The following is a 23,949-nucleotide window of genomic DNA, read 5'->3' on the forward strand; positions in this document are numbered from 1 at the left end:
ATGATGACATACAGGTAAATCATAACTAAGGGAGTTATCTCTATGTGGCATGGAGGTCCCAGCAGTCATCTGCCATCTTTTGTCAGCATGTTTATGTTCTGAATGATGGGAACATGCTTTCTCATAAAACAGAAACCCTTGGCAGACCTGAGAAGGGAATGTCAGGGTTTTGTGCTATTCTTGCAGATATATATTTTTATATTTTAAAAAGAAGAATAAACAAAACCATACAGGAAAACATTTAGACATTTAATTATATTACTTATAAAAATCTATTTAAAGACTTTTTACTGTTCAAGGAAACACAGGCCGCAAACTGGGAGGAAATCTCTACAAGAACAAAAATAAATTTCCCAAAGTATAAAGAATCATAAAATCAATAAGGAAAAGACGACCCAAAAGAAAAACAGACATAGATATGAAAATATAACTGACAGAAAAGAAAATCCAAATGATGAGTAAACTGCTAAAATACACTATTTGATTCAGCTCCTATCAGAGTCTTTTAAACAAAAATCAGTTACCACTACTTCCCAGTAAGACCATTTCTTTTACAGGTGAATTTGTTCTAAGCTCTGAGTAATGTTTTATAGGTTGAGAGTCACTGGAGAGTAATGAACTTTATAAAATTTATCAAGGCTATGGTATGAGACGTAGTTCCCAATGTAGAGTATTCTGTGAAGTTTCTGAGGCTCCCTAGTTTCCCCGACAGGAATCAGGTTCTTGTTTTATAATACTGTTGTTCTTTAGTCAGAGCTGTTCATCTTTATGTTAAACTTTCTGACTACAACCCAAAGTCATTTTCACATTTGCAACACAGTATTTAAATGGTAAAATGCATACAGACAGAATCATCATCATTTGAGAACTCCACCCCCCAGCTCTGTCCCGTGGCCTTCTTCCAGGAAACATCCGTGTGCCGGTGCTCAAGCTCCTCACCGAAAGTAATCGCTACACTGAACTGACATCTATCATTACTGGGGACTTTCCATATACTGTCAGTGTGTGTGTACTTGTGCGTATGTATGTGCGCACACACATGCACTCCTAAAAAGGTATTTTCATCTTCACAAGGAATCAGGGAAATACAAATCCTATATAATAAAAGCCTAATATGCTAAGTGTCTGGTCCAGTTGGCTGTTTAACCAATCAAAATGTAATATGCTAATGACATGCTAAGGCCACTCAACTGCTTGCTATGACATGCACTGACCACCAGCGGGTAGATGCTCTAACTGGTTGGTTAGCTTGCTGCTGGGGTCCGGCCGATCGGGACTGAGTGAGATGGGCCGGACACACCCAGGAGCCCTCCCATGGTTCCTCCCCAGCTGGCCAACCCCCCTGTCCTTCCCCAGCCCCAGTTGTGCACCGGTGGGGTCCCTCGGCCTGGCCTATGCCCTCTCGCAATCTGGGACCCCTTGGGGGATGTCGGAAAGCCAGTTTTGGCTGGGTGGCAGAACGACCTGTTGCTAGGACGCGCAATGACCAGGGGGCAGATGCTCAATGCAGGAGCTCTCCCCTGGTGGTCAGTATGCTCCCACAGGGAGAGCACCCCTCAGCCAGAAGCTGGGGTCATGGCTGGCGAGTGCAGCACCAGTGGCGGGATCCTCTCCTGCCTCCATGGCAGTGCTAAGGATGTCAAATTGCCGGCTTAGGCCCACTCCCTGAGGGCTGTCAGACCTCGAAAGGGCACTTGCTGGGCTGAAGGACCCCCGGCCCCCTCCCCGAGTGCACGAATTTCGTGCACTGGGCCTCTAGTTTATAATATAAAAATGGCAAAAACTGTAAAGTCTACCAAATATTGGGTAGGATGTGGACAACAGGAACTCTTGCAGAAAAGTACTCCAACAACAGCTCTGGGTGTTCACCAAGTCAATACCATCAATGTACAGAAACACAGAGAGATGAGACAACCGGTGTCCCACTGGCCACCCTTTAGACAACACAGGCCTGGAGCCTCTGTCTGGAGTGCCCGTCCTTGTCCTCCAGCCCACCTGGAAAGAGCATCAGGGGGCCAACACACTGTTTTCAGAGACGATCTCTGTGGAGCCAAGTGGCGGAATGAGAGAAATCAGCGTGGACTCTGATACACACAAGCAGGTGTTCATACCTGTCCCAGTCCTCATCTGCAGCCCTTCTCCTCCAGGACCGCTCTGCACCCGGCTTATCAAATTGATCAAAGTCATCATCTGTGAAGGAGAGACCATGAAAGTCAGTCTTCCCAAATTAAAACACATCCACATCTTCAAATAGTGACAGAACCTTTCTTTTGAGGATTCCTGGTATGACATTTTAAAATACGAAAGTTCCATATATAACTCTTACAAATACTTTAGCCATTTTTAGTAATTAAAAAACCTTAAAGTATAAAGCTATTCAAAGAAAATCAATTTATTGAACACTATTAGAAAAACCACAATAGAATAGTATTTTAATCATAAATTTCAATAAAACCTTTTTTTTATAAAATGATTTAATGTGTATTTTTGCTACAATTACACAAATGGGAAAAAATTGCTGATTTGCTAATAGTTATATTACTTTTTATAATCTTTAGATATTCCCAAATGAATCATTGAGAACAAAAACCATCATTAAGGAAGTTGTTAGGATAGTGTAGAGAACACAACAGGAACGGGACACAAACCACACATATACAGTGCACCGTGAACAAGGCAGGGGTTGGGACCCCGAAACCCATCAACCCCATGCAGTCAAAAATTCACGTATAACTTTGCCTCTGCCAAAACTTAACAGTCCTCCCTCAGTATCCACTGGAGATTGGTTCCAGAAACCCTTCAGATACTACAATCCACGGATGCTCAAGTCCCTTATACAGTAGGTCCTCAGGTTACATCAGAGATCCGTTCCTACGGTGTGACGTAACGCGATTTTCGCTGTAAGTCAGAACCCACCTAAATAAGCACCTACGTCACTCACATGGAGCACAAACACAGCAGTATTGAAGTGAAACAGTAAAAACAATTTAAAAGGAAGATAACAATTCCTGACCTTTACTTGTGGTAAATAAATAATGAAAAACATAAAGCACATATGCACATACAATGAAATGATGGAACTTTTTTTTTTTATATAAAGAAATGGGAGATGGCGACATAACCACAAAAGTCCAATGTAACCCAAGGACTGTCTGTGTAAAACTAGAGGCCCAGCGTGCACGAAATCGTGCAGGAGTAGCTCACTTCCGCTTGCCTCAGCTGGCCGCCCCACCCATCACCACTAGTAGCTCACGCCCTGCCCTCCACCACCCATAGTTCTCCAATGCTAGTAGCTTGAGCCCCACCCTCCACCGCTCATAGCGTGCCCCGCCCCGCCCACCCCGAGAGCCGCTGCTTGCTTGCTCATAACCGCATGACGGCCATGGGCCTTTTATGTAAGAGACTAGAAGCCGGGTGCACAAATTCGTGCACAAGTGAGGTCCAGCTGTCTGACCCCATGGGGCCCAATCAGGCTGGGCCGGCAGGGGTGAGGGGATGTGGGGGGGCCAATTAGGGCCAGGATGATGGGGGGCCACAGGCAGTTGGTTGGCCGGCCCACCCCTGATGGGGGGGAGGGGAGGGGGTGTGAGGGGGATCCAGGGCGGGTCAGTGGAAGGTTGCAAGGGGTTGATCAGGCCAGTTGGCTGCCGCAGTGCGCGTCACAGTGACCAGTTATTCTGGTCACTTGGCTTTTATATATATACTAGAGGCCCGGTGCACAAAAATTTGTGCGGGGGGGGTGGGGGGGAAGGTTCCTCAGCCCTGGCTGTGCCCTCTCGCAGTCTGGGACCCCTCGGGAGATAACGACCTGCTGGCTTAGGCCTGCTCCCGGGTGGCAGAGGGCAAGTCTAATCCCTAGGTGCAGCCCCTGGCTGGGCTCAGAGCAGGGCCGATTGGGGAGTTGGGGCGCCGCCCCGTCATGCACAGAGCAGGGCGGATCAGGAGGTTGTGATGCCACCCTCAGTCACGCTTAGGGTAGGGCCTATTGGGGGGCTGGGGCACCGCCCCCTGTCACACTCAAGGCAGGGTCGATGGGGAGGTTGCGGCGCCACCTGTCACGCACCGAGCAGGGCTAATCAGGGGGTTGGGGAGCTCCCCCCTGTCACGCACAGAACAGGGTCGATCAGGGGGTTGGGGAGATCCCCCCTGTCATGCACAGAGCAGGGCCCATCAGGGGGTGGGGAGCTCCCCCCTGTCACTCACAGAGTAGGGTGAATAGGGGAGTTGGGGCACCGCCCCCTGTCATACACAGAGCAGGGCTGATCAGGGGGTTGGGACGCCGCCCTCTATCACCCACAGAGCAGGGCCGATCAGGGTGTTGGGGCACCGCCACTCTCACAATCAGGGCAGGGCCAATGGGGAGGTTATGGCTCTACCCCATCACACACAGAGCAGGGCCCGTGGGGTGGGGGGGTTGGGGCGCCGCACCCTGTCACACACAGAGCCGCAGGGCGATCAGGGGGTTGGGGAGCTCCCCCCTGTCAGGAACAGAGCAGGGCCAATAGGGAGGTTGTGGCCCCGCCCCCAGTCACACACAGAACTGCAGGGTGATCAGGGGGTTTGGGCGCTGCCCCCTGTCACAATGATCCCTGTGCCGGGAGGCCTTGCGGCTCCGCTGATCCCGGTGCTGGGAGGCATATTACCCTTTTACTATATAGAATAGAGGCCTGGTATGGGTGGGGGCTGGCTGGTTTGCCCTGAAGGGTGTCCTGGATCAGGGTGGGGATCCCCACTGGGGTGCCTGGCCAGCCTGGATGACGGGCTGATAGCTGTTTGAAGCTGGTCACACACCCTTCAGGGTGGGGGTCCCCACTGGGGTGCCTGGCCAGTCTGGGTGAGAGGCTGAGGGCTGTTTTCAGGCTGGGACTGAAGCTCCCAACTGCTCCTTTTTTTCTTATTTTTTTTTTTATTCTGGGCCAGCTTTAGCTCTGGCTCCAGCTCTGAGGCTTCAGCTGCTGAAAGCAGGTATTTGGTTTGTTTGGGTTCTATAATTGAAATTCTGTATCAACTCCAGCTCTGAGATCCCGGCTGCCTGAAAGCTGGTTTCTGGGGTTTTGTTTAGCTTCTATATTTGTTACAATGTTTCTTAAACTGCAAGCTCAGAGGCCGGCAAGGCAGGCGGGGTATGTTGGTTTCCTCCGTCACTGAAGCAAGCAAGCCTCATGTTCAGTTTAAGCTGCCTGGCTGCCGGCCGCCATCTTGGCTGGCAGTTAATTTGCATATCGTCCTGATTAGCCAATGGGAAGGGTAGCGGTCGTATGCTAATTACCATGTTTCTCTTTTGTTAGATAGGATTAGAGGCCAGGTGCACAAAAATGTGTGCACTCAGGGGGGGTCCCTCAGCCAGGCCTGTGCCCTCTCACAGTCTGGGACCCCTCGGGGGATGACCACCTGCTGGCTTAGGCCCACTTCCTGGGGGGATTGGACCTAAGCTGGCAGTCAGACATCCCTCTGGCAGCCCGGCAGCCCTCGGGGGATGTCCACTTGCCAGCGGGGAGAAGACCTAAGCTGCAGTCGGACATCCTGAGCGCTGCTGAGGAGGAAGGATGGCTCCCACCACCACTGCTCTACTGGCAGCCGTCAGCCTGGCTTGTGAAAGAGCAGAGCTCCCCCCTGTGAGAGCGCACTGACCACCAGAGGGCAGCTCCTGCATTGAGCATCTGCCCCCTGGTGGTCAGTGTGTGTCATAGTGACCAGTCATTCCCAGTCTTTCTGCTGTTAGGGTCAGTTTGCATATTACCCTTTTACTATATAGGATTGAGACCTGGTGCACGGGAAGGGGCCAGCTGGTTTGCTCTGAAGGGTGTCCCGGATCAGGGTGGGGGTCCCGCATAGGTGCCTGGCCAGCCTGGGTGAGGGGCTGATGGCTGTTTGCAGCTGGTCACACCCCCTTCAGGGTGGGGGTCCCCACTGGGGTGCCTGGCCAGTCTGGATGACAGGCTGATGGCTATTGCAGCTGGCCACACCCCCTTCAGGGTGGGGGTCCCCACGGCGGTGCTTGGCCAGTCTGGGTGAGGGGATGAGGGCTGTTTTCAGGCTGGCAGGTGACTGAAGCTCCTGGCCTCCACTTTTTTTCTTTTTTTCTTTTTTTCTGGGATTTATTTACCTTCTATAGCTGTGGCTGGAGCTGAGAGCCGGCTCCAGCTCTGAGGCCACGGCTGGCTGAAAGCAGGTATCTGAGTTTGTTTAGCTTCTCTAATTGAAACTCTGTTACCATCACTGGCGCTCTAAGCTCTGAGCCCGATGCCAGCTGAAAGCAGGTATCTGGAGTTTGCTTAGCTTCTATAATTGCAACATTGTTGAATCCAGAGCTCAGAACTGGGTTGAGGCAGGCGGGGAACCTTGGCTTCCTCCATCACTGGAGCAAGCAAGCCTCCTGCTCGCTTCAGCTATGTGGCTGCCAGCCGCCATCTTTGTTGGCAGTTAATTTGCATATCCTGCTGATTAGCCAATGGGAAGGGTAGCGAAGTCACGGTTAATTACCATGTTTCTCTATTATTAGATAGGATCCCATTGGCTAATCAGTGCAATATGCAAATTAACCGCCAACAAAGATGGCAGCTAATTTGCACACGTAGGCTCCAAGTGGCAGCGCGAAGCCTGGTGACGATGCAGGCGTTCTGCCCCAACCCACTGGTAGAGGGCCTCTAGGCCTGCTTGGTCAGCGCTGCCGGGGGGGATGGAGGAGCAGAGACACAGCCCGCAGGGGGGCCAGCACCCAGCAGCCCCAAGCCCCGTGGCCAAGGAGGCTCTGGGGCCGCTGGGGCCAGAGAAGCAGAGACACAAGCCTGCAGCGGGGCCCGGCACCCAGCAGCCCCTAACTCCGAGGCTGCAGAGGCGCTGGGGCTACTGGGGCTGCAGCAGAGACACAAACCGGCAGGAAACCTGTGGAAAGGGAGATAAACTGTCATAACTTTATCTCCCTTTCCACAAGATGAGAAAACTGACCCTGATTTATTTAGTGATATGGCCCACACCTTTCTACAAGCACAGGGTATGTTATGACCACTCCCAGGAAGTGATCAGAATACTGGTCAGAATACTGTTTCCAGGGAATAACACTACTGTGGCAAATTATCTAAGAGAGGAAACAAGCTTTTGGGTTTATTCTGAAGGTCAGAGAACAGACCACCCCAACATATGCCATATTGTTATATTGACGATCTTGACCTGCAGATGCTTGAAAAACAGCAAATGCAAGGAGAGGTTTTCACTGAAGTCTCCTGCTCTGCCTACAATCGGACCTCCCAAAAGGTTCCCTTGATGGGAAAAGTGCCATCAGCCAGTGAAGACTGACTCCTGTCACAGGACAGGAGACAAGAAGTTGACATAACACCCAAACTTTGTTACAAAATATCTCCCCACCCCCATTTATCTTTCCTAAAAATCATGTACTCTCCTCTAAGAGGCCTACATCTCCCATCCCCTCTCCCTAGGAAGAAGGTATTTAAATCTGGATTCTAAGCCACTTTGGGAAGTTATTCATTTTTCCCTGGGATCTCCCACATATACACTAGGTACACATGTTAATGAACTTTTGTTTTTCTCTTGGTAATCTGTCTTTTATTACAAGGGCCTCCGCTAAGAACTCAGAAGGGTAGAGGAAAACTATTTTTCCTCTTCCATAATTCTATCTCGGGAAATCAAGTCCTGGGCTGAACAGTGAGTTTGGCTCAAGTGCCAAGCAGTCCCTGCTGAGGGGAGGGAAGCTTCTAGGGGGAAATCAATGATACTGGCATCAAAGTAGGACAGAGGGCACATGCATGGTTGCTGGTGGGAGTTTAAAGTGATTCAACATTTTTGGAGGATGATTTGACAAAATCGATAGAAATGTTCAAGGTACATCCAAGAGTCTTCTAGGAATCTCATCTGCTGCATAAGCCCTGGTCAGAACCCAGGATGCTACTGTGAGCTCTCCTTCCATGATAGGAAAACCTGCTAACAACCTGCCATGGTGGCAGGGCTGAGGCAGAGGCAGTTAGAGGTGATCAGGGAGGCAGGGGAGAGCAGTTAGGAGGATCAGGATTGCAGGGGAGAGCAGTTAAGGGTATCAGACCATCAGGGGAGAGCAGTTAGAGGGATCAGGCCAGCAGGGGAGAGCAGTTAGGGGGATCGGGCCAGCAGGCAGGTGAGCAGTTAGGTGCCAGCAGCCCTGAGGGGTCCCGGATTGGAGAGGGTGCAGGCCAGGCTGAGGAACTCTCCGCTCCCGTGCACAAATTTCGTGCACTGGGCCTCTAGTGTGTATATAGTTTGTAAAATAAAACTAGAAATAAAATAAAAACCAGAAAATTCACAAATACATGGAAATTAAACAGCACACACTTCATCAACTAACAGATCAAAGAAATAATTAGGGAAATGAGAAAAGACTTTGAGACAAATGAGCACAGGATGATGGAGGGAAATTTATGACTGGAAATATTTTCCTAACTGCTAAATGCAAGCAACTAATTCAAGTTGTTTTTTTAATCTGCAGGTCAAACAAAATATGCCTCTGGGCTATTCTGACAAGCAGCCAAAGTATGACCTGTGAGAAAAGCAAACAGAATCAAAACAGCTATTTTCACTGCTTTCCCTTCTACCTCCTGCTGGACTTTCGGTCAATAACACATATTTCGTACTTACTTTCTAAAGGGTTTCTATGTTCCTTTCCCTTCCTCCACCAAATTATATACTTTCTGAATACAGGAGAATTCCCTATCTATGAAAACATGAACAGAAAGTTTTGCTCATGGCTTCATATTACTACACAATGTGAAGGAATTAATACTTAGTCACAATCACCCTTGACAGATATTGCTTAAATTACAGCACCCAATTCTGCTGAAGCCAGAAAACCCTTTCACCAAGCTAGCTCCTATTAACGATCACTGACAAACACTGCTTGAAAATGAACAACCCTTGCTCCTAGCCTAATCTGATTCAGTGGACTCTAATGTTTGTTTTAAAGCTTCCCAGTAATTCTGACAGACGGCTAGGGTGGGAATCCTTGTGGACCCAGTCACCTGCTATCAATCAGAGCAGACCCTCCAGAAGTAAAGCTTAACTGCCACATGTCACATAAATACTTCCTAGAATGAGTTAAATCCCACAAAAGTCAACATTAGAAGCCAGGATCATGCAAAAATAATTACAATAAATACTTCTCCAAAAGAAAGACCCCATAACATGTCCTTAAAAATTGGCTATAAAATTATTCCAAAATAAGGAAGTGAAAATTAAGCAACAAAAACCAAGGCTAGAACTGAGGCCATGAATCCTGTACCCTTCATTTATTTGACAATTATTTCTTCAGCTCTTAAGCAACCTGTGGGTCGCGACCCCTGAAAATACATCCTGCATATCAGATATTTACGATTCGTAACAGTAGCAAAATTACAGTTATGAAGTAGCAACGAAAATAATTTTATGGTTGGGGGTCACCACAACATGAGGAACTGTATTAAAGGGTCACGGCATTAGGAAGGATGAGAACCACTGAATGTATTCCAGGCATTGTCCTACATACTTGGCATACAGGGATGTCCAAGATAACAAAAATCTCTACCCTTGAGTAGGTTATAGTCTAAGAGGCGGAGACAAACAATAACCCCAATACATACGTATGTAATCTAACTTAAGGTATTTATTGGGGAAAATAGAGCAGGACAGTAAAGAAGATGGAAAATAAGGAGGGACGTGAGCAGGACCAAGACATGATTGCTTTATGCAGGCAGCTCTGGCTGGGAACGCAGGGAGCTGGAATAGCTGTTGAAGGGGATTAACGTGGGAGCAAGGTGACCATGTGTAGGTATACACACTGAGGGGGAAAGTGATCCCAGAAGAGGATGAAGAAAAGTAGGAATTACTACTGGGAATCAAGGGCTTAAAAAGCAAAGAGCTGGGACTCTGAGCTTGGAATCCCGACTCTTATATGAAGGCAGAAAGAAGTCTGTATTGAAAAGGCAAAAGGAGCCCAACTGGCGTGGCTCAGTGGTTGAGCATCGACCTATAAACCAGGAGGTCATGGTTTGATTCCCGGTCAGGGCACATGCCTGGGTTGCGGGCTCAATCTCCAGTGGGGGGCATGCAGAAGGCAGCTGGTCAATGATTCTCTCTCATCCTTGATGTTTCTCCATCTCTCTCCTCTCTGAAATCAATAAAAATCCTATATAATAAAGAGCTAATATGCAAATGGTCATCACGCCCTCATGCCATCACGCCGTTAACAGCTCAGACACTCAACACTGGGGAGAGAGGAATGGGACCAGCCAGGCACAAATGAGCTCTCCAGAGAGGAATGGGGATCAGGAGGCACAAATGAGCTCTCCAGAGAGGAATGGGACCAGCCAGGCTGCAGCTGGGAGAGGGACAAGCTGCCCGTACCACAGTCCCGGGCACCAGAGGCTGGGGCCGTGGCCCGCGAGAGGGACAAGCCACCCACCCCATGGTCCCGGGAGCCAGTGGCTGGGGCTATGCCCCAGGAGAGACAAGCCGCATATGCCCTATGGTCCGAGGTCCCAGGCACCAGCTTCTGCAGACCAGGAGAGTGACAAGCTGCCCATCCCGTGGTCCTGGGCGCCAGCGTCTGGGGCTGTGGCCCAGGAGAGGGACAAGCCGCCTGCCCCACAGTCCCGGGCACCTGCGGCTGTGGCCCAGGATGCCGCCCGCCCACAGTCCCCAGCAGCTGCGGCTGGCCCGGGTGAAGCTGGCCCGGGTTCTGGGTGACTGCGGCCAGGCAGAGGGAGGGAAGCCTGGGTCCCGAGTGCCTGCTACTGGCCGGAGAAGGGAATCCTGGGTCCCGGGTACGAGGCAAGGAAGAGGAGGTTAGGGGCGATCAAGCCAGCAGGGGAACAGGTAGAGGTGGTTAGGGGCGATCAGGCAGGCAGACAGAGGGGTTAGGGGAAATCAGGCAGGCAAGCAAGTGAGCCATTAGGAGCCAGTGGTCCCAGATTGTGAGTGGCAGTCAGACATCCCCCAAGGGGTCCCAGACTGGAGAAGGTGCAGGCTAGGCTGAGGAAGTGCCCCCCACCACCCCCCGCCTGTGCACAAATTTCATGCACCGGGCCTCTGGTATATATACCAAAAAAATAAAGGCAAGTGGAGGCCTCTACTAGGTGTACCAGATAATAATGTGGATTTTTTTCAATAGATGGAGTTACACATATGTTGATATTTATGCGGTCTGATATGTATGCTATTTTGTTGTATTGACAGCAAGCTTCAAAACTTCATATGTCAAATTTGCTGAAAGTGTTAACATCATAGATATTTTTACACTTAAAAATGTCGAATTTTGTGTCAAAAAAAGAGCATTTGCGGGAAGTTTTAATTCATTACTTTATTTTGAAGAAAAAGTATCGTATCCTTCGGGAAGCTTATGGTGAACATGTTCCATCTCAAGATACTTGTGAACACTGGTTTAAACGCTTTAAAGGTGATGATTTCCATGTGAAAGACAAAGAACGTCCAGGTCAATCAAAAAAGTTTGAAGACCAACAATTACAAGCATTATTGGATGAAGATCCGTGTCAAATTCAAAAACAACTTGCAGAAAGCAAACAATTTCCGATCGTTTACAAGCAATGGAAAAGATTTTAAAGGAAGGAAAATGGGTGTCACATCAACTGAACAAAAGACAAATGGAAAACTGAAAAGTCATCAGTACAATGTTGCTTCAATGGCACAAAATAAAGTCTTTTTTGCATCGAATTGTGACTGGCGATGAAAAGTGGATTTATTTTTGAGAATCCCAAACGCACAAAATCTTGAGTTGATCCAGGTCAACCATCAACATCGACTGCAAGGCCAAATCGCTTTGGAAAGAAGACAATGCTCTGCGTTTGGTGGGATCAGGAAGGTGTGGTGAATTATGAGCTTCTAAAACCAGGTGAAACCGTTAATACTGATCGCTACCGACAACAAATAATCAATTTAAACCACACTTTGATCGTGAAACAACCAGAATGTGCCACAAAACATGGCATAGTAATTTTGCTTCATGATGACGCACCATCACACACTTCAAAACCAGTTAAAGACACATTAAAAGATCTTGCCTGGGAAGTATTAACCCACCCGCTGTATTCACCAGACCTTGCTCCTTCAGATGACCACTTGTTCTGATCAATGGCACACGCGCTTTCTGAGCAGCACTTCAAAACATATGAAGAAGTGGAAAATTGGGTCTATGAATGGTTTGCCTCAAAACAAGAAAAGTTCTATTGGGAGGAATCCACAAATTACCTGAAAGATGGGGGAAATGTGTAGCTAGCGATGGACACTACTTTGAATAAAGCACTTTTGATGTTTCTCTTGAAATTATTGTTTTCTTTGATTACAAAATCCACATTACTAACCAGTACACCTAGTATTTTCTGAAGAAGAAAGCAATCTCATCTCCAGACACAGAGTAAACAGGAAAAATTGTAAAGGTAACCCAGTGAGATATTACTACAGCAGCAAGTTGGAAGAGGAAAACAAACAATTTCCAAAAGAAGTTAGGAATGATGGTAAATGTGGGCAACCTTGTGCTTGGACAAAGGCATATAATGCAAACAAAAGACCACACCTAACGACGCAAAAGCAAGAGCATCTTTTCTCTCTCCCAGAATATGGAATGTGAAATGGGTATGGAAAGAGTCATGACTCAAATCCTAAGAAACTAAGACAAGAATCCTGTGCCTTTTTATTCTTATTACATCTTCTGCAGTCATTTCTCCTGTTCTCCTCTAGAATATAAACAAGTCCTTCTTTCCTGTCTGTCACACTGAGCAGAAGCATGAGAACAAACTGTCCACATTAGCTCAATGTTCTAAAGCAGCGTTTCTCAACCGGTGGGTCGCGACCCCTTTGGGGGTCAAATGACCCTTTCACAGGGGTTGCCCAAATACATCCTGCATATCAAATATTTACATTACAATTCATAACAGTACCAAATTACAGTTATGAAGGAGCAACGAAAATAATTTTATGGTTGGGGGTCACAACGTGAGGAACTGTATTAAAGGGTCGCAGCATTAGGAAGGTTGAGAACCACTGTTCTAAAGGGAGAGAAGCACATCCCTGACGTCAGGGGAAGAGTGCTGAGCAGGACAGGAGTGCCAGTGCCCTTGTCTGCAGACTCTCCTCCTAAGGCTTAACCTACATTAGACATGGTTTTAATAAGGGAGTCAATTAGGTGTGTATCTATAATTAACACAACTTCCTTAGAATTCTATTTCCTCATCTTTTCCAGGAACCTGGAACTTAGATTAGAATCTTATGGAATATTAGCTTGGAACAGAGTTCTAGCAATTGTCTAGTCCAAGGGTCAGCTAACTACAGACCTGTCCACCTGTTTTTGGCCAAATTTGGCTACTGTCTGTTTATGTACATAAGTGTTTACTGGAACATGGCGTGCCAATTCAACTACACATTGTCTACAGCTGCTTGCAAGCTACACAGGTAGAGGAATTGCAATAGAAGCCATGTGATCCACAGAGCCCACTTTGGGCCTTTACAAAGTTTGCCAACCTCTGCACTGGTTCAGTGATTTTCAACCTTTTTATCTGAAGGTTACAAAAACTAATTACTAAAATACTGAAGCACACCAAAAAATAATATTTTTTGCCTATCTGACAAAAATAGGTATACTGTTGATTTACTTAAAAAAATAATTACCTACCCTTTTTGCTCCAAGGTGACTTTTTAACAAATCAGATGCCTATACTTGTATATAAGGATTTCTGATGCCAAGAATTAACCGATCAGATGCAACCTTATTATGCAACGTGATCAATAAGACGCAACTGTGTTATATGACCCACATATTTATGGTTCAAGACAGGGCATTCACCCCACACAGCTATTGTTGTTAGCTGTTGTCATTTTTTTTTTAATTTGACAATCTCAGGGAAAAGAGGTCAGTGCCCCTGACTAAATAGGCACTGCATGTTTTAAAAATTCTTGCAGCACACCAGTTAAAAAAATCACTGCTCTAAAAGTTCTCAACCTCCTACCCTAGCTGGCTCAGTGGATAGAGCCATCAGCCTGTGGACTGAGGGGTCCTGGATTCAATTCTGGCCAAAGGAACATGCCCGGGTTGTGGGCTCAATCCCCAGTAGGAGACGTGCAGGAAGCAGCCAATCAATGATTCTCTCTCATCACTAATGTTTCTATCTCTCTCCCTCTCCTTTTCCTCTATGAAAATTAAAAAATATACTTAAAAGTTCTCAACCTTTTTTCTTTTACCTCAATGCCATTCTCACGTATTGTGAATCACTATAGAAGTCAAAACTCAGTATTTTACTGGTAAGGAAACCCAGACCCTTTATTTAAACAGTAACTAGAAAAAAGGATCAGCGTAATGTTCGAGAACTTTGAAAATGAGCATATTAGCCTTACAGTATTACATGAAATTCTGAGTAGCCAAGCAAAATGTTCACAAAGAGCCCACACCTATATCACGTTGCTTGAGAAATAATGTATCCTCACTGTTTTAAAATCTTATAGGGCCCCTGGACAGGTTCTCCTCATATGAACTTAGTATTTTGTTTACACAGTGTAGTGCACAAGGCCATTTGTTTGTCTTGCGACTGACTTTCCCCTTCCGGTGTTGGGAAATCAATAGCTGACAAGTCCTGACAGATAGCAAGGTTCTGCCTCCTAACATGGAAGCTATCAAACCTGCACCCTTGAGTTCTCAATCATCCTTGGCGGCCTGGAAGAGGACGAGTAGCCTGCCTGAGCTTGGCCAACTGGGTGTTCCCATCATGACTTAGAATCTATAGGAAATGACACCCATCCCTCTTTTTTAAAAATTAATCCTTCTAGCCCTAACTGGTTTGGCTCAGTGGATAGAGCGTCGGCCTGCGGACTGAGGAGTCCCAGGTTCGATTCCGGTCAAGGGCATGTACCTTGGTTGCGGGCACGTACCTTGGTTGCGGGCACATCCCCAGTAGGGGGTGTGCAAGAGGCAGCTGATCGATGTTTCTCTCTCATCGATGTTTCTTAACTCTCTCTTCCTTCCCCTCTGTAAAAAAAAAAAAATCAATAAAATATATATTTAAAACAAAATTAATCCTTCTAGCCCTAGCTGGTTTTGCTCAGTGGACAGAGCAGTCAGCCTGGGTTTGATTCCAGTAAAGGGCACATGCCTGGGTTGTGGGCTCGATCCCCAGTAGGGGGCGTGCAGGAGGAAGCTGATCAATGATTCTCTCTCATCACTGATGTTTCTATCGCTCTCCCTCTCCCTGCCTCTCTGAAATCAATAAAAATATATAAGAAGAAAAAGAATCTTTCTAAAGGACCAGCCACTACGTTTAAGAAATGTCAAAGAGCCTTAACCGGTTTGCTCAGTGGATAGAGCGTCGGCCTGCGGACTGAAGGGTCCCAGGTTCGATTCCAGTCAAGGGCATGTACCTTGGTTGCAGGCACATCCCCAGTAGAGGGTGTGCAGGAGGCAGCTATTGGATGTTTCTCTCTCATTGATGTTTCTAACTCTCTATCCCTCCCCCTTCCTCTCTCTGTAAAAAATCAATAAAATATATTAAAAAAAGAAAAAGAAAAAGAAATGTCAAAGAAAGGGACAAAGCCCTTCCAGCAATCTTTCTTCCTTCCACAGACAGAGTGACTGGGATGCATGCTGTGGGCACTGGGCTCTCCCCAGGCGCAGAGGAGAATGTCATTAATGCACTTCCTAGAAGCCTTCCCTGCTGCCTCTGAGTTACAGTCTGCAAGGCAAGGCACTCCTAGGAGGCTTGAGTCACAATCGTCACAGCTGTTCTCAGGAGACAGAGGCAGGACACACACAGGCGACAAGAGGTTCTCAGAGGTCAGGGAGCTCTTGGAAACCATGTGCTGCATCTGGGCTTGTAGGAGCTGCGATAGGGGTGGCTTCTCAAGTCTCAATAGCATCAAAAGTCAGCTCCTCCAGTGCTGCAGACTGAGCCGGCCTGGGAGCTCTCCCCTGTCCTCAGTCACAGGGCTTCCAGGCAAGGTTCTTGTAGCAGACTGACACAAACAGAGAAGGGTTTCCTGAGCACTGCACCTCCAGCCCTGCCAGGAGTTGTAGAAGCTCTGATTCCTAGTAAAGCCCTCCATACCTGGAATGTATAGCACAGCTTCTGTTGTCCTGACTGATAAAACCCAAATAAGCCAGCACTACTGCACAGCTGCACACAGGTCCATTCTCCTCCAGCAAGCCAGCATTTTCACATTTGCTTAATCCATCCCAAATCTTCCTTTTACAGATGTGAAAACTAAGACTAACCAGTTAGTAAACAAGCAAACCCAGACTTCAACTCAAGTCTACCAATACAGAGCTCTTGAACTTATTTAGCAAGCAACCTTAGAACACAGCCTCTGACTTCCTATGTCGAAATATTATGGGGCAACCAGGTCTTCCTCAAGTGTAGGTAGGAAGATCACTCACACATGGTACCTACTAAATCACGCAGACAGAATCATTCTAACGTTCAGGCTGCAATCTGGTGGCCTACAAGACACATGTGTCTTTGAATTATGTGGGGGTTTTTAAATTAATCAACTTAATTGCCAATATTTGGAACTCAGTATAGAGTTCCATTTTCTCTCAAAAAAGAAAGAAAATATCAAAGTATCTAGAATAGTGGACCCAAATTTACCACAGCTAAGTCAACTGAAGATGTACAACATTTGGCCAAACAGAAAGAAGGCTCCTGCACTTATATGAAAAATAATCATGAGGGAGTGGCACCACAGAGCCTGCCTGGGAGAAAAGACTGTGGGGTGCCTCCTTTCTCCAGTCTTTTGCTTGACTTTATCAACTACCAAGGTACCTATCCTTCCGAAAGAATCTCAAGGAACTGCTCACTATTCTTATGTTTTTTAAATAAACAAAGTCAAATTCCAATAGTAAGAGTTTCAGAAGGTAAGAACAGAGAAGATGAAAAGCAGAAAAACAATATGAAGAAAATTCCGCAGAACTAAATTGAAGGATGCATATTTCCAGGCTAAAGTGTTAACTAAATGCATGGCACAATAAAGACAAAAGACCTATGCCAATGACATTTTGGAACACGGGAGAAAAGGAAAATCATCATCAGAAATAAAGAACTGTCATCAGAAATTCTCAAGAGCAGAACTGGAAGACAGAACATGTATGGTAATACAAACCAAAAATCTACGGAAAATGCATTCAAATCTACAATTATAGATCTAACAAATCATCATTCGACTGAAAAGGTTAGAATTTGTTCATAATACATGGATCTCAAAAAATTTACCTTCACGCACCCATTCTTAGAAAGTTGAGCGTTTTACTTTATGTTAATTAATTTGAAAATATATAACAAGGGATAATTTTTCCAGAAAAATTTATCAGAATGACCAGTGAATGTAAAAAGCTAAACTAACCAAAAACAGAAGGAACTGAAAAGTAACTTAAAGAGGCACCAGACCAAACTGGCTTTGCAGACTAGAGTTCTTCCAACATTTAATAGATTTTTACACTCCCCCAGAAAGCTTCACAACTCATTCTAGGAAGCCACTTATCTTGTAAAAAATAGGATAGCACATGTGCACAAATACAAAGGAAGACAACTATAACGATCTTTTACAATCATAAATGAATCCTAAAGTAAAATCAACAATACAGTAAAAGAATAAAATATGCAGCACAAGGTTTTGAATCCAAGAATGCAAGGCTGGTTCAACATTGAAAATCAATACATCCTATATAATAAAAGAGAAAGATGTAAACTGACCATCCCTCCACGATGCCCACCAGCCAATCAGGCGTGAGTATGCAAATTAACCCGACAAAGATGGCGGGTTAATTTGTATATGCGGGCACCGAGCGGCCTGGGTCCTGGGAACATCCTCAGGACCCAGGCCGCTCCGAGCCTGTAGGCCCGCGCGTAGGCCCTGAGTGGCCGGGGTCACAGAACGCCCTGGCCAGGAGTGTCCTACGGGCACCAGCGCCAAGCAACCCGGGTCCGTCCCGGGACAAGCAGCCAGGGGCACCAAGCACAAGCGGCCACAGGGCGGGGCGGGAACTTCCGCCACATGTTCCCACCCCGCGGCCGCTTGTGCGTGCACCTGCACCAAGCAGCCCGGGTCCCGGGACACCAAGCAGGCCAGGTCCCGGGACAAGCAGCCGGGGGCGCCAAGCGGGCTGGGTCCCGGGACAAGCGGCCGGGGTGGCCAAGTGGGCTGGGTCCTGGGACAAGTGGCCAGGGTGCCAAGCGCAAGCGGCCGCACCAAGCGGCCCGGGTCCAGCCTGGTGGACACAGCGAACGCAGGGCTGCCAGGCTTGGGGATGTGCTCCCAGCAGCTGCCGTGCGCCGTGTCCGCCGGATCCATGTCCCCCAGCCCACGGACACAGTGAACACATGGCTGCCAGGCTTGGGGGTGTGCCCCCGGCAGCCGGCCAGACACGCCCCTATCCCAGTGGACACAACGCAGGGGATTCTCTGTGCATGGGCTGCAGAGGAAACACCTTTTCTTTTCTTTAAAAAATATATTTTATGATTTTTTTACAAGGAAGAGGGGAGAGGGAAAGACTGTCAGAAACATCGATGAGAGAGAAACATTGATCAGCTGCCTCCTGCACACTCGCCACTGGGGATATGCCCCCAACCAAGGTACATGCCCTTAACAGGAATCAAACCTGGGACCCTTCAGTCTGGAGGCAGATGTTCTATCCACTGTGTCAAACCATTTCAAGTGTAAACACCTTTTATGACCGCGCATTGGCTAAGCTCCCTATACGCCACCACTTGCAGTGTTCTTGGTAACTTGGGTTATAAGAATCCAAGAAGATGACCTAGGGTTTTTCCACCACACTCCTGGAGGAAAAAACGAAGGTCTGCTGCTGGAGGGGTTAAGAAATGTCATATCCTGCCCTAGCCGGTTTGGCTCAGTGGATAGAACCTCGGCCTGCCGACCGCAGGGTCTGGGTTCGATTCTGATCAAGGGCATATACCTAGGTTACAGGCTCCTCCCTGGCCGGGGCCCAGGTCAGGGCTCATGCAGGAGGCAACCAATCAAAGTGTTCCTCTCACATTGATGTTTCTGTCTGTCCCTCTCTCTTCCACATTCTCTAAAAATCAATGGAAACATACCCTCAGGTGAGGATAAAAAAAAAAAGAAAGAAAGAAATGTCATATCCTATGAAAGACACATCTTGAAAATGCCTAAAGAAAGTTGTCATTTTTTCATGGTCAAGGGACTGGAGTCCGTGTTGATGAAAACACCTTGGTGGCTGCGGTGGCTGGCAGTGGCTGCAGTAGCGGGGTGATGGGGCTGGTGCCTTCCCCTGATCAGCCTGGTAACCTCCCACAGAGGGAGGCCAAACTGTGGTTTATGCCCGCTCCCCCCAGGGAGCGGGCCTAAGCCATCAGTAGGACATCCTCTGAGGGCTCCCAGTCTGTAAGAGGAGGCAGGCTGGGCTGAGGAAACCCCCTGCCCCCAGTGCACGAATTTCGTGCATTGGGCCCCTACTCTATATTGCAAGATAAAAGAAGGGGCCTCATCAACCACCTCAAGAAATACAGAAAAAGGAACTGATAAAATTAAAACCCAACTCAACAAACAAATGTTCTGAGCTAAACAAAAATATCAGAAACCTACAGCAAACACCATACTCAATATTAAAAGAATGCTCATTTAAGTCAAAAAAGATGACAAGACAAAGACACCTGCCATCACCCATATTATTCAACCTTATATTGGAGGGCTTGACAATGAAGGTTTCTAGAAGAAGTATAAGAAAAAGAAATGAGATATAAATATTAGAAGAGAAGAGGTTGCAAATATGACTGTCTAACTAGAAAATCTAAAACATCAAACTATTAAAACAAGATTCTAATAAGCCAGTTGTATATAATTCAATTACAAAAACACTTTTCTATAGATCACTAACAAATTGGAGAATGTAATAGGATAAACAAAACTATACCATCCACAATGAAAACAAATATAACATATCTAGGAATTAAACAAGTAAAGTAGAACTATAAAAAGAAAATTGTACTACTATAAGTTCCATTGGAGCAGGAATCTCTGTGTAGTCTGTTCAGTATGCATCCAATCTCTTAGGTAAGTGCCTGGGACATTCAATAAGCATGTGATAGATGACTGACAGGCATAAAAGAACTTAACAAAGGCATTCTCATTGCTGAATGAAAGAACCCATATGGTAAAAATACCAATCGTTCCCAAGTTATGTTAATAAATACAATGAGATCCTAATAAAAATTTCAGAATTATTTACAGAACATGAAGATTCAGAAGTTCATTTTTTTATATTGTAAGAACAATTTTAAAGAAATTTCTTTAAAAGAACATGCTATGTAATACACACAAAATGAAGCAATAATTTTTAAAAATTTATTATAAATAGTAATTTAACATGTAAAAAAGATGGCTAAGATGGAGAATTCAAAAAATCATATTAGAACTGTGAGAAGCCCCAAATTCACACCATACCCAAAATAAAGTCTCATCCTATATAATAAAGAGGTAATATGCAAATTGGCCATCACACCCTCACACAAGATGGCCACCCCCATGTGGTCAAAGATGGCCAGCAGGGGAGGGCAGTTGTGGGCGATCAGACCAGCAGGGGAGGGCAGTTGGGGGGGACCGGGCCTGCAGGGGAGGGCAGTTGGGGGCGACTGGGCCGGCAGGGGAGGGCAGTTGGGGGCAATCAGGTCAGCAGGGGAGGGCAGTTGGGGGTGACTAGGCCTGCAGGGGGGGGCAGTTGGGGGTGACCGGGCCCGCAGGAGAGGGCAGTTGGGGGCAACCAGGTCGGCAGGGGAGGGTAGTTGGGGGCAATCGGGCCAGCAGGGGAGCAATTAGGCGTCGATCAGGCTGGCAGGGGAGTGGTTAGGGGGTGATCAGGCTGGCAGGCAGAATCAGTTAGGGGCAGGCAGGCAGGCAGACAGGTGAGCAGTTGGGAGCCAGCAGTCCCCGATTGTGAGAGGGATGTCTGACTGCCAGTTTAAGGGACTGGGCCTAAACCAGCAGTCAGACATAGCCCAAGGGGTCCCAGATTGGAGAGGGTGCAGGCTGGGCTGAGGGACACACACACACACCCCAGTGCACGAATTTCGTGCACCGGGTCTCTAGTATGGAATAAAAGTTAAATTTAAAAAAATAATAATAAAGCATCAAAGGAGCATAAAATACTAAAGCATACAGTACTGTTGGCGTGGTGACACTATTATGGAAAAAAGCCATTAAAAATATACAAAAAATTCTTTAAAACAATGAGAGAGATCAACCACACAATAAAAAAAATACAAATGATACAAGCAGGCAGAAAAATAAATACAATGTATGAAAACATAATTTCACTAGACACAAAAGGAAATATAAGTTACAATGCTGAAGCTTATTTTTCTCTCTCAAGATTATAAAAAATATAGTAATAAACTCTTAGAAAGTGTATGGGAAATGGGGTGCTCTCATACATTACTAACGGTACCAGCGTTTTTGAGGACAACTTGGCAATAGCTATCAAAATTGTAAACATATGTAATTTCCACTTGAAGCAGTATCTATCCTCCAGAAATATTGGTTTAAGCACACCAAGACGTGTCTATAGATGTTCGGTGCAATGTTTTCTAAAGCAGTGAAAAAGTATAAAACTGAAACGGTTAAACAACAGTGGGTCCAAATGGTGCCCACCTACTGTAGACTCCCGAAGCTCGCAGGGCCTAACCCTTAAATGGACAAAGGGACAGCAGAATGCTACCTGGTTCCAGTCTCACTGTTAGACCACAGAGCTGTAAATGTACACAGAAAAGAGCAAAGGGGCTCGTAAAGAAAGCATTCATTCTCCAATTCATCCACGTGGCAAATACTTGCTCAACAGTCCCCACAGGGACGGTGAAACACAGGGCTCCTAACAGATAGGCTGCACTCGGGTCCTCGTGGGGCTCAAAGACTACCAGGAAAGGAAGGTTATAAAGAAAAAGATAACTAAGTAGCATTATAAAACGGAGTAAATGTCCGAAGAAAACCCGGGAGCCAGAGAACAGTGGGGAGGGAGGCACAGGAGCAGTAGGTGGACATACTTGACACAGAACGAAAGCTCCAGCCGGGCGGGAATGGGGCGGGATGTGCGGAAACTAACTTTCTGGGGTCGGGCTTCCGAGAGCCTTCCATCTGTGGATTACAGTCACTGTCATTCACGAACGCGCCAGCTAAAAATGAGAAACGTGAGGACACCCCAACAAGACGTACTGACGGGGATGTTCCCCAACCGCACCCCGAAAATGACAGCAAATACACCATTCTGAGCCCCAGAAGGTCGCCAAGAAGGTAAACCATGTATTTCAAAGTTCAACTCGAAAGATCAAACACGTAAAAAGAAAAAAAGAAAAAGAAAGACCTAGCATCGAAGGGGCAAACTGCAGGTCACATCCGCCAAAGGTTTTGACATTTCGGCCAAAACTCCAGGGGATGACAGTGACACGGCCGAAGAAGGCTCTGCTCGACACGAGTGGGTGTCACTGTTTCCATGACGACCGCGCCTCCCGAGCGCGGCTCTCCGCGTCTGTCAAACTTCCCATCAGCCCTAAAAGTCTCTCCACAGACTTGTTCCGTATTAAAAAGCAAACACTAAACCCCTCAATCAACACAACGTAACTTGGCCAGAAAGCGGCTTTGAGGTGTGAGGTCCCGTCAGGCACTTCCGCCTCCGAGCGAGACGCGCGGCCCGGTAATGCGCACGGGTCCCGCTCCCTCCGTGCGCGCAGCCACGCGAGCCGCTAACAGGTTTTCACCGCACGGGCGAGGGGTCCACGGGAAACACGGCTGGGGTGGCCTTCGGAGCTCCACACCTACCCGACGCGCCAGGGCCCCGGCGGCGATCCCTCGCCTCCCGCGACAGGCCGGCCCTCGCCCGCTCCCCGGCCTGCGCTCCGTGCGGGCGCGGCAGCGGTGGGGCCCGCGGGGGCCACGGGGATGCGGCCGGACGCGGCTGGCCAGGGCCGGCGGCTCACGTACCTGCGGCGCCGGCTCCTCCGCCCGCTCCCAGCGCGGCCGCCATGCTGCTGCGACGCCCGCTTCCGCCTCGCCCCGCGCGCCAGCTGGGGCCGGGGCCGGCGGGCCGGAACGGGGACGCGGCGAGCGAGGCGGGTCCGGTCGCTGGCCCTGCTCCTCCGCGGGGAGAAAACAACAAACTACCGTAACATGGCCGCCACCTCGCCGCCGCCGCGGTGCACGCCGGGAGGATGGCGGCCGGAAGGCGCGGCGCGGGGACGGGGCGGGGCGGGTAGGGCCCTCAGAGGCCGCGGCGCCTCCGAGCCTCCTCCGAGGCCGAGGCCGATTGCGGAACAAGAACGGGCTGGCGGCCACCCCGCTCGGCTCCACAAACCCAAACGCTTGAAGCGGGGGCGGGAGCGGCTGCCGGTCGTACTTTGGTCCCAGGTTCTGTCGTAAGCGCTTTGCAGCAGGTGCCGCGCCGTGCTTTACGGCAGGCGGATCTCCCGTGGACAGTGGGAGGGAGCAGGCCGCGCGCGCCTCGGTGGGGCCCGAGTTTAGTGTCCGTGTTTGAACAGGGAGGCGGGGAGCCGGGGCGGGAGTAACTGGCCGTGCTGACGCGGAAGGGAGCGCACAGGTTAGGGCTCCGTCGGTCTGCAGGGCCGCGTGCCCGCGCATGCGCACTGCTGGGCCCGCCGCCGAGCGCGCGCGCCGCCGGGGTCTGCGTTGGGGCAGGTGCGCGGGCCGGGTGCACCGAGCCCACCTCTGGGCTCTGCCCTGAGACTCGTTTAGGTACCGGGGTTTAAAGAAGAGCCGGAGTCTGCATTTCTGAGCAGCGAAAAGCTCATAAAACGAATCAGTCATAAGTGGCCTGGAGTAAAGGGTATTGGGGGCCAAGGCAGTGATCAGGGAAGGCTGAAAGCTACTGGGATCAGGCGTCCACAGAGGCCGCCTGGTGGTTAGCGTTTGGGGCGAGGAGGGGAGGATGCCATGGGATCTTCAAATACAGACTGCAAA

The 23,949-nt window shown here is 48.2% G+C and overlaps 1 protein-coding gene across 3 annotated transcripts in view; it reads right to left on the reverse strand.

Annotated features, from left to right (window-relative positions):
• The window catches only part of RBM33 (RNA binding motif protein 33), a 122,476-nt gene extending 99,155 nt beyond the window's left edge, over window positions 1-23,321 (reverse strand). Inside the window, exons 1-2 of one of the 3 annotated variants that reach the window (XR_009454678.1) lie at window positions 22,957-23,321; window positions 2,112-2,190 (exon numbers count right to left, since the gene is read on the reverse strand). Coding sequence is in view for 2 of the 3 variants with exons in the window: in XM_059711364.1 (XP_059567347.1) it covers window positions 2,112-2,190; window positions 22,957-22,999 (122 nt within the window). In the remaining variant the exon portion in view is untranslated. The remainder of the gene's footprint in view (window positions 1-2,111; window positions 2,191-22,956) is intronic. The other 2 variants (XM_059711364.1, XM_059711363.1) reach the window with 2 other exon arrangements.
• Window positions 23,322-23,949: the final 628 nt, after the last annotated feature.

Source organism: Myotis daubentonii, chromosome 10 (genome assembly GCF_963259705.1).
Source record: "Myotis daubentonii chromosome 10, mMyoDau2.1, whole genome shotgun sequence".
Lineage (NCBI taxonomy): Eukaryota > Metazoa > Chordata > Mammalia > Chiroptera > Vespertilionidae > Myotis > Myotis daubentonii.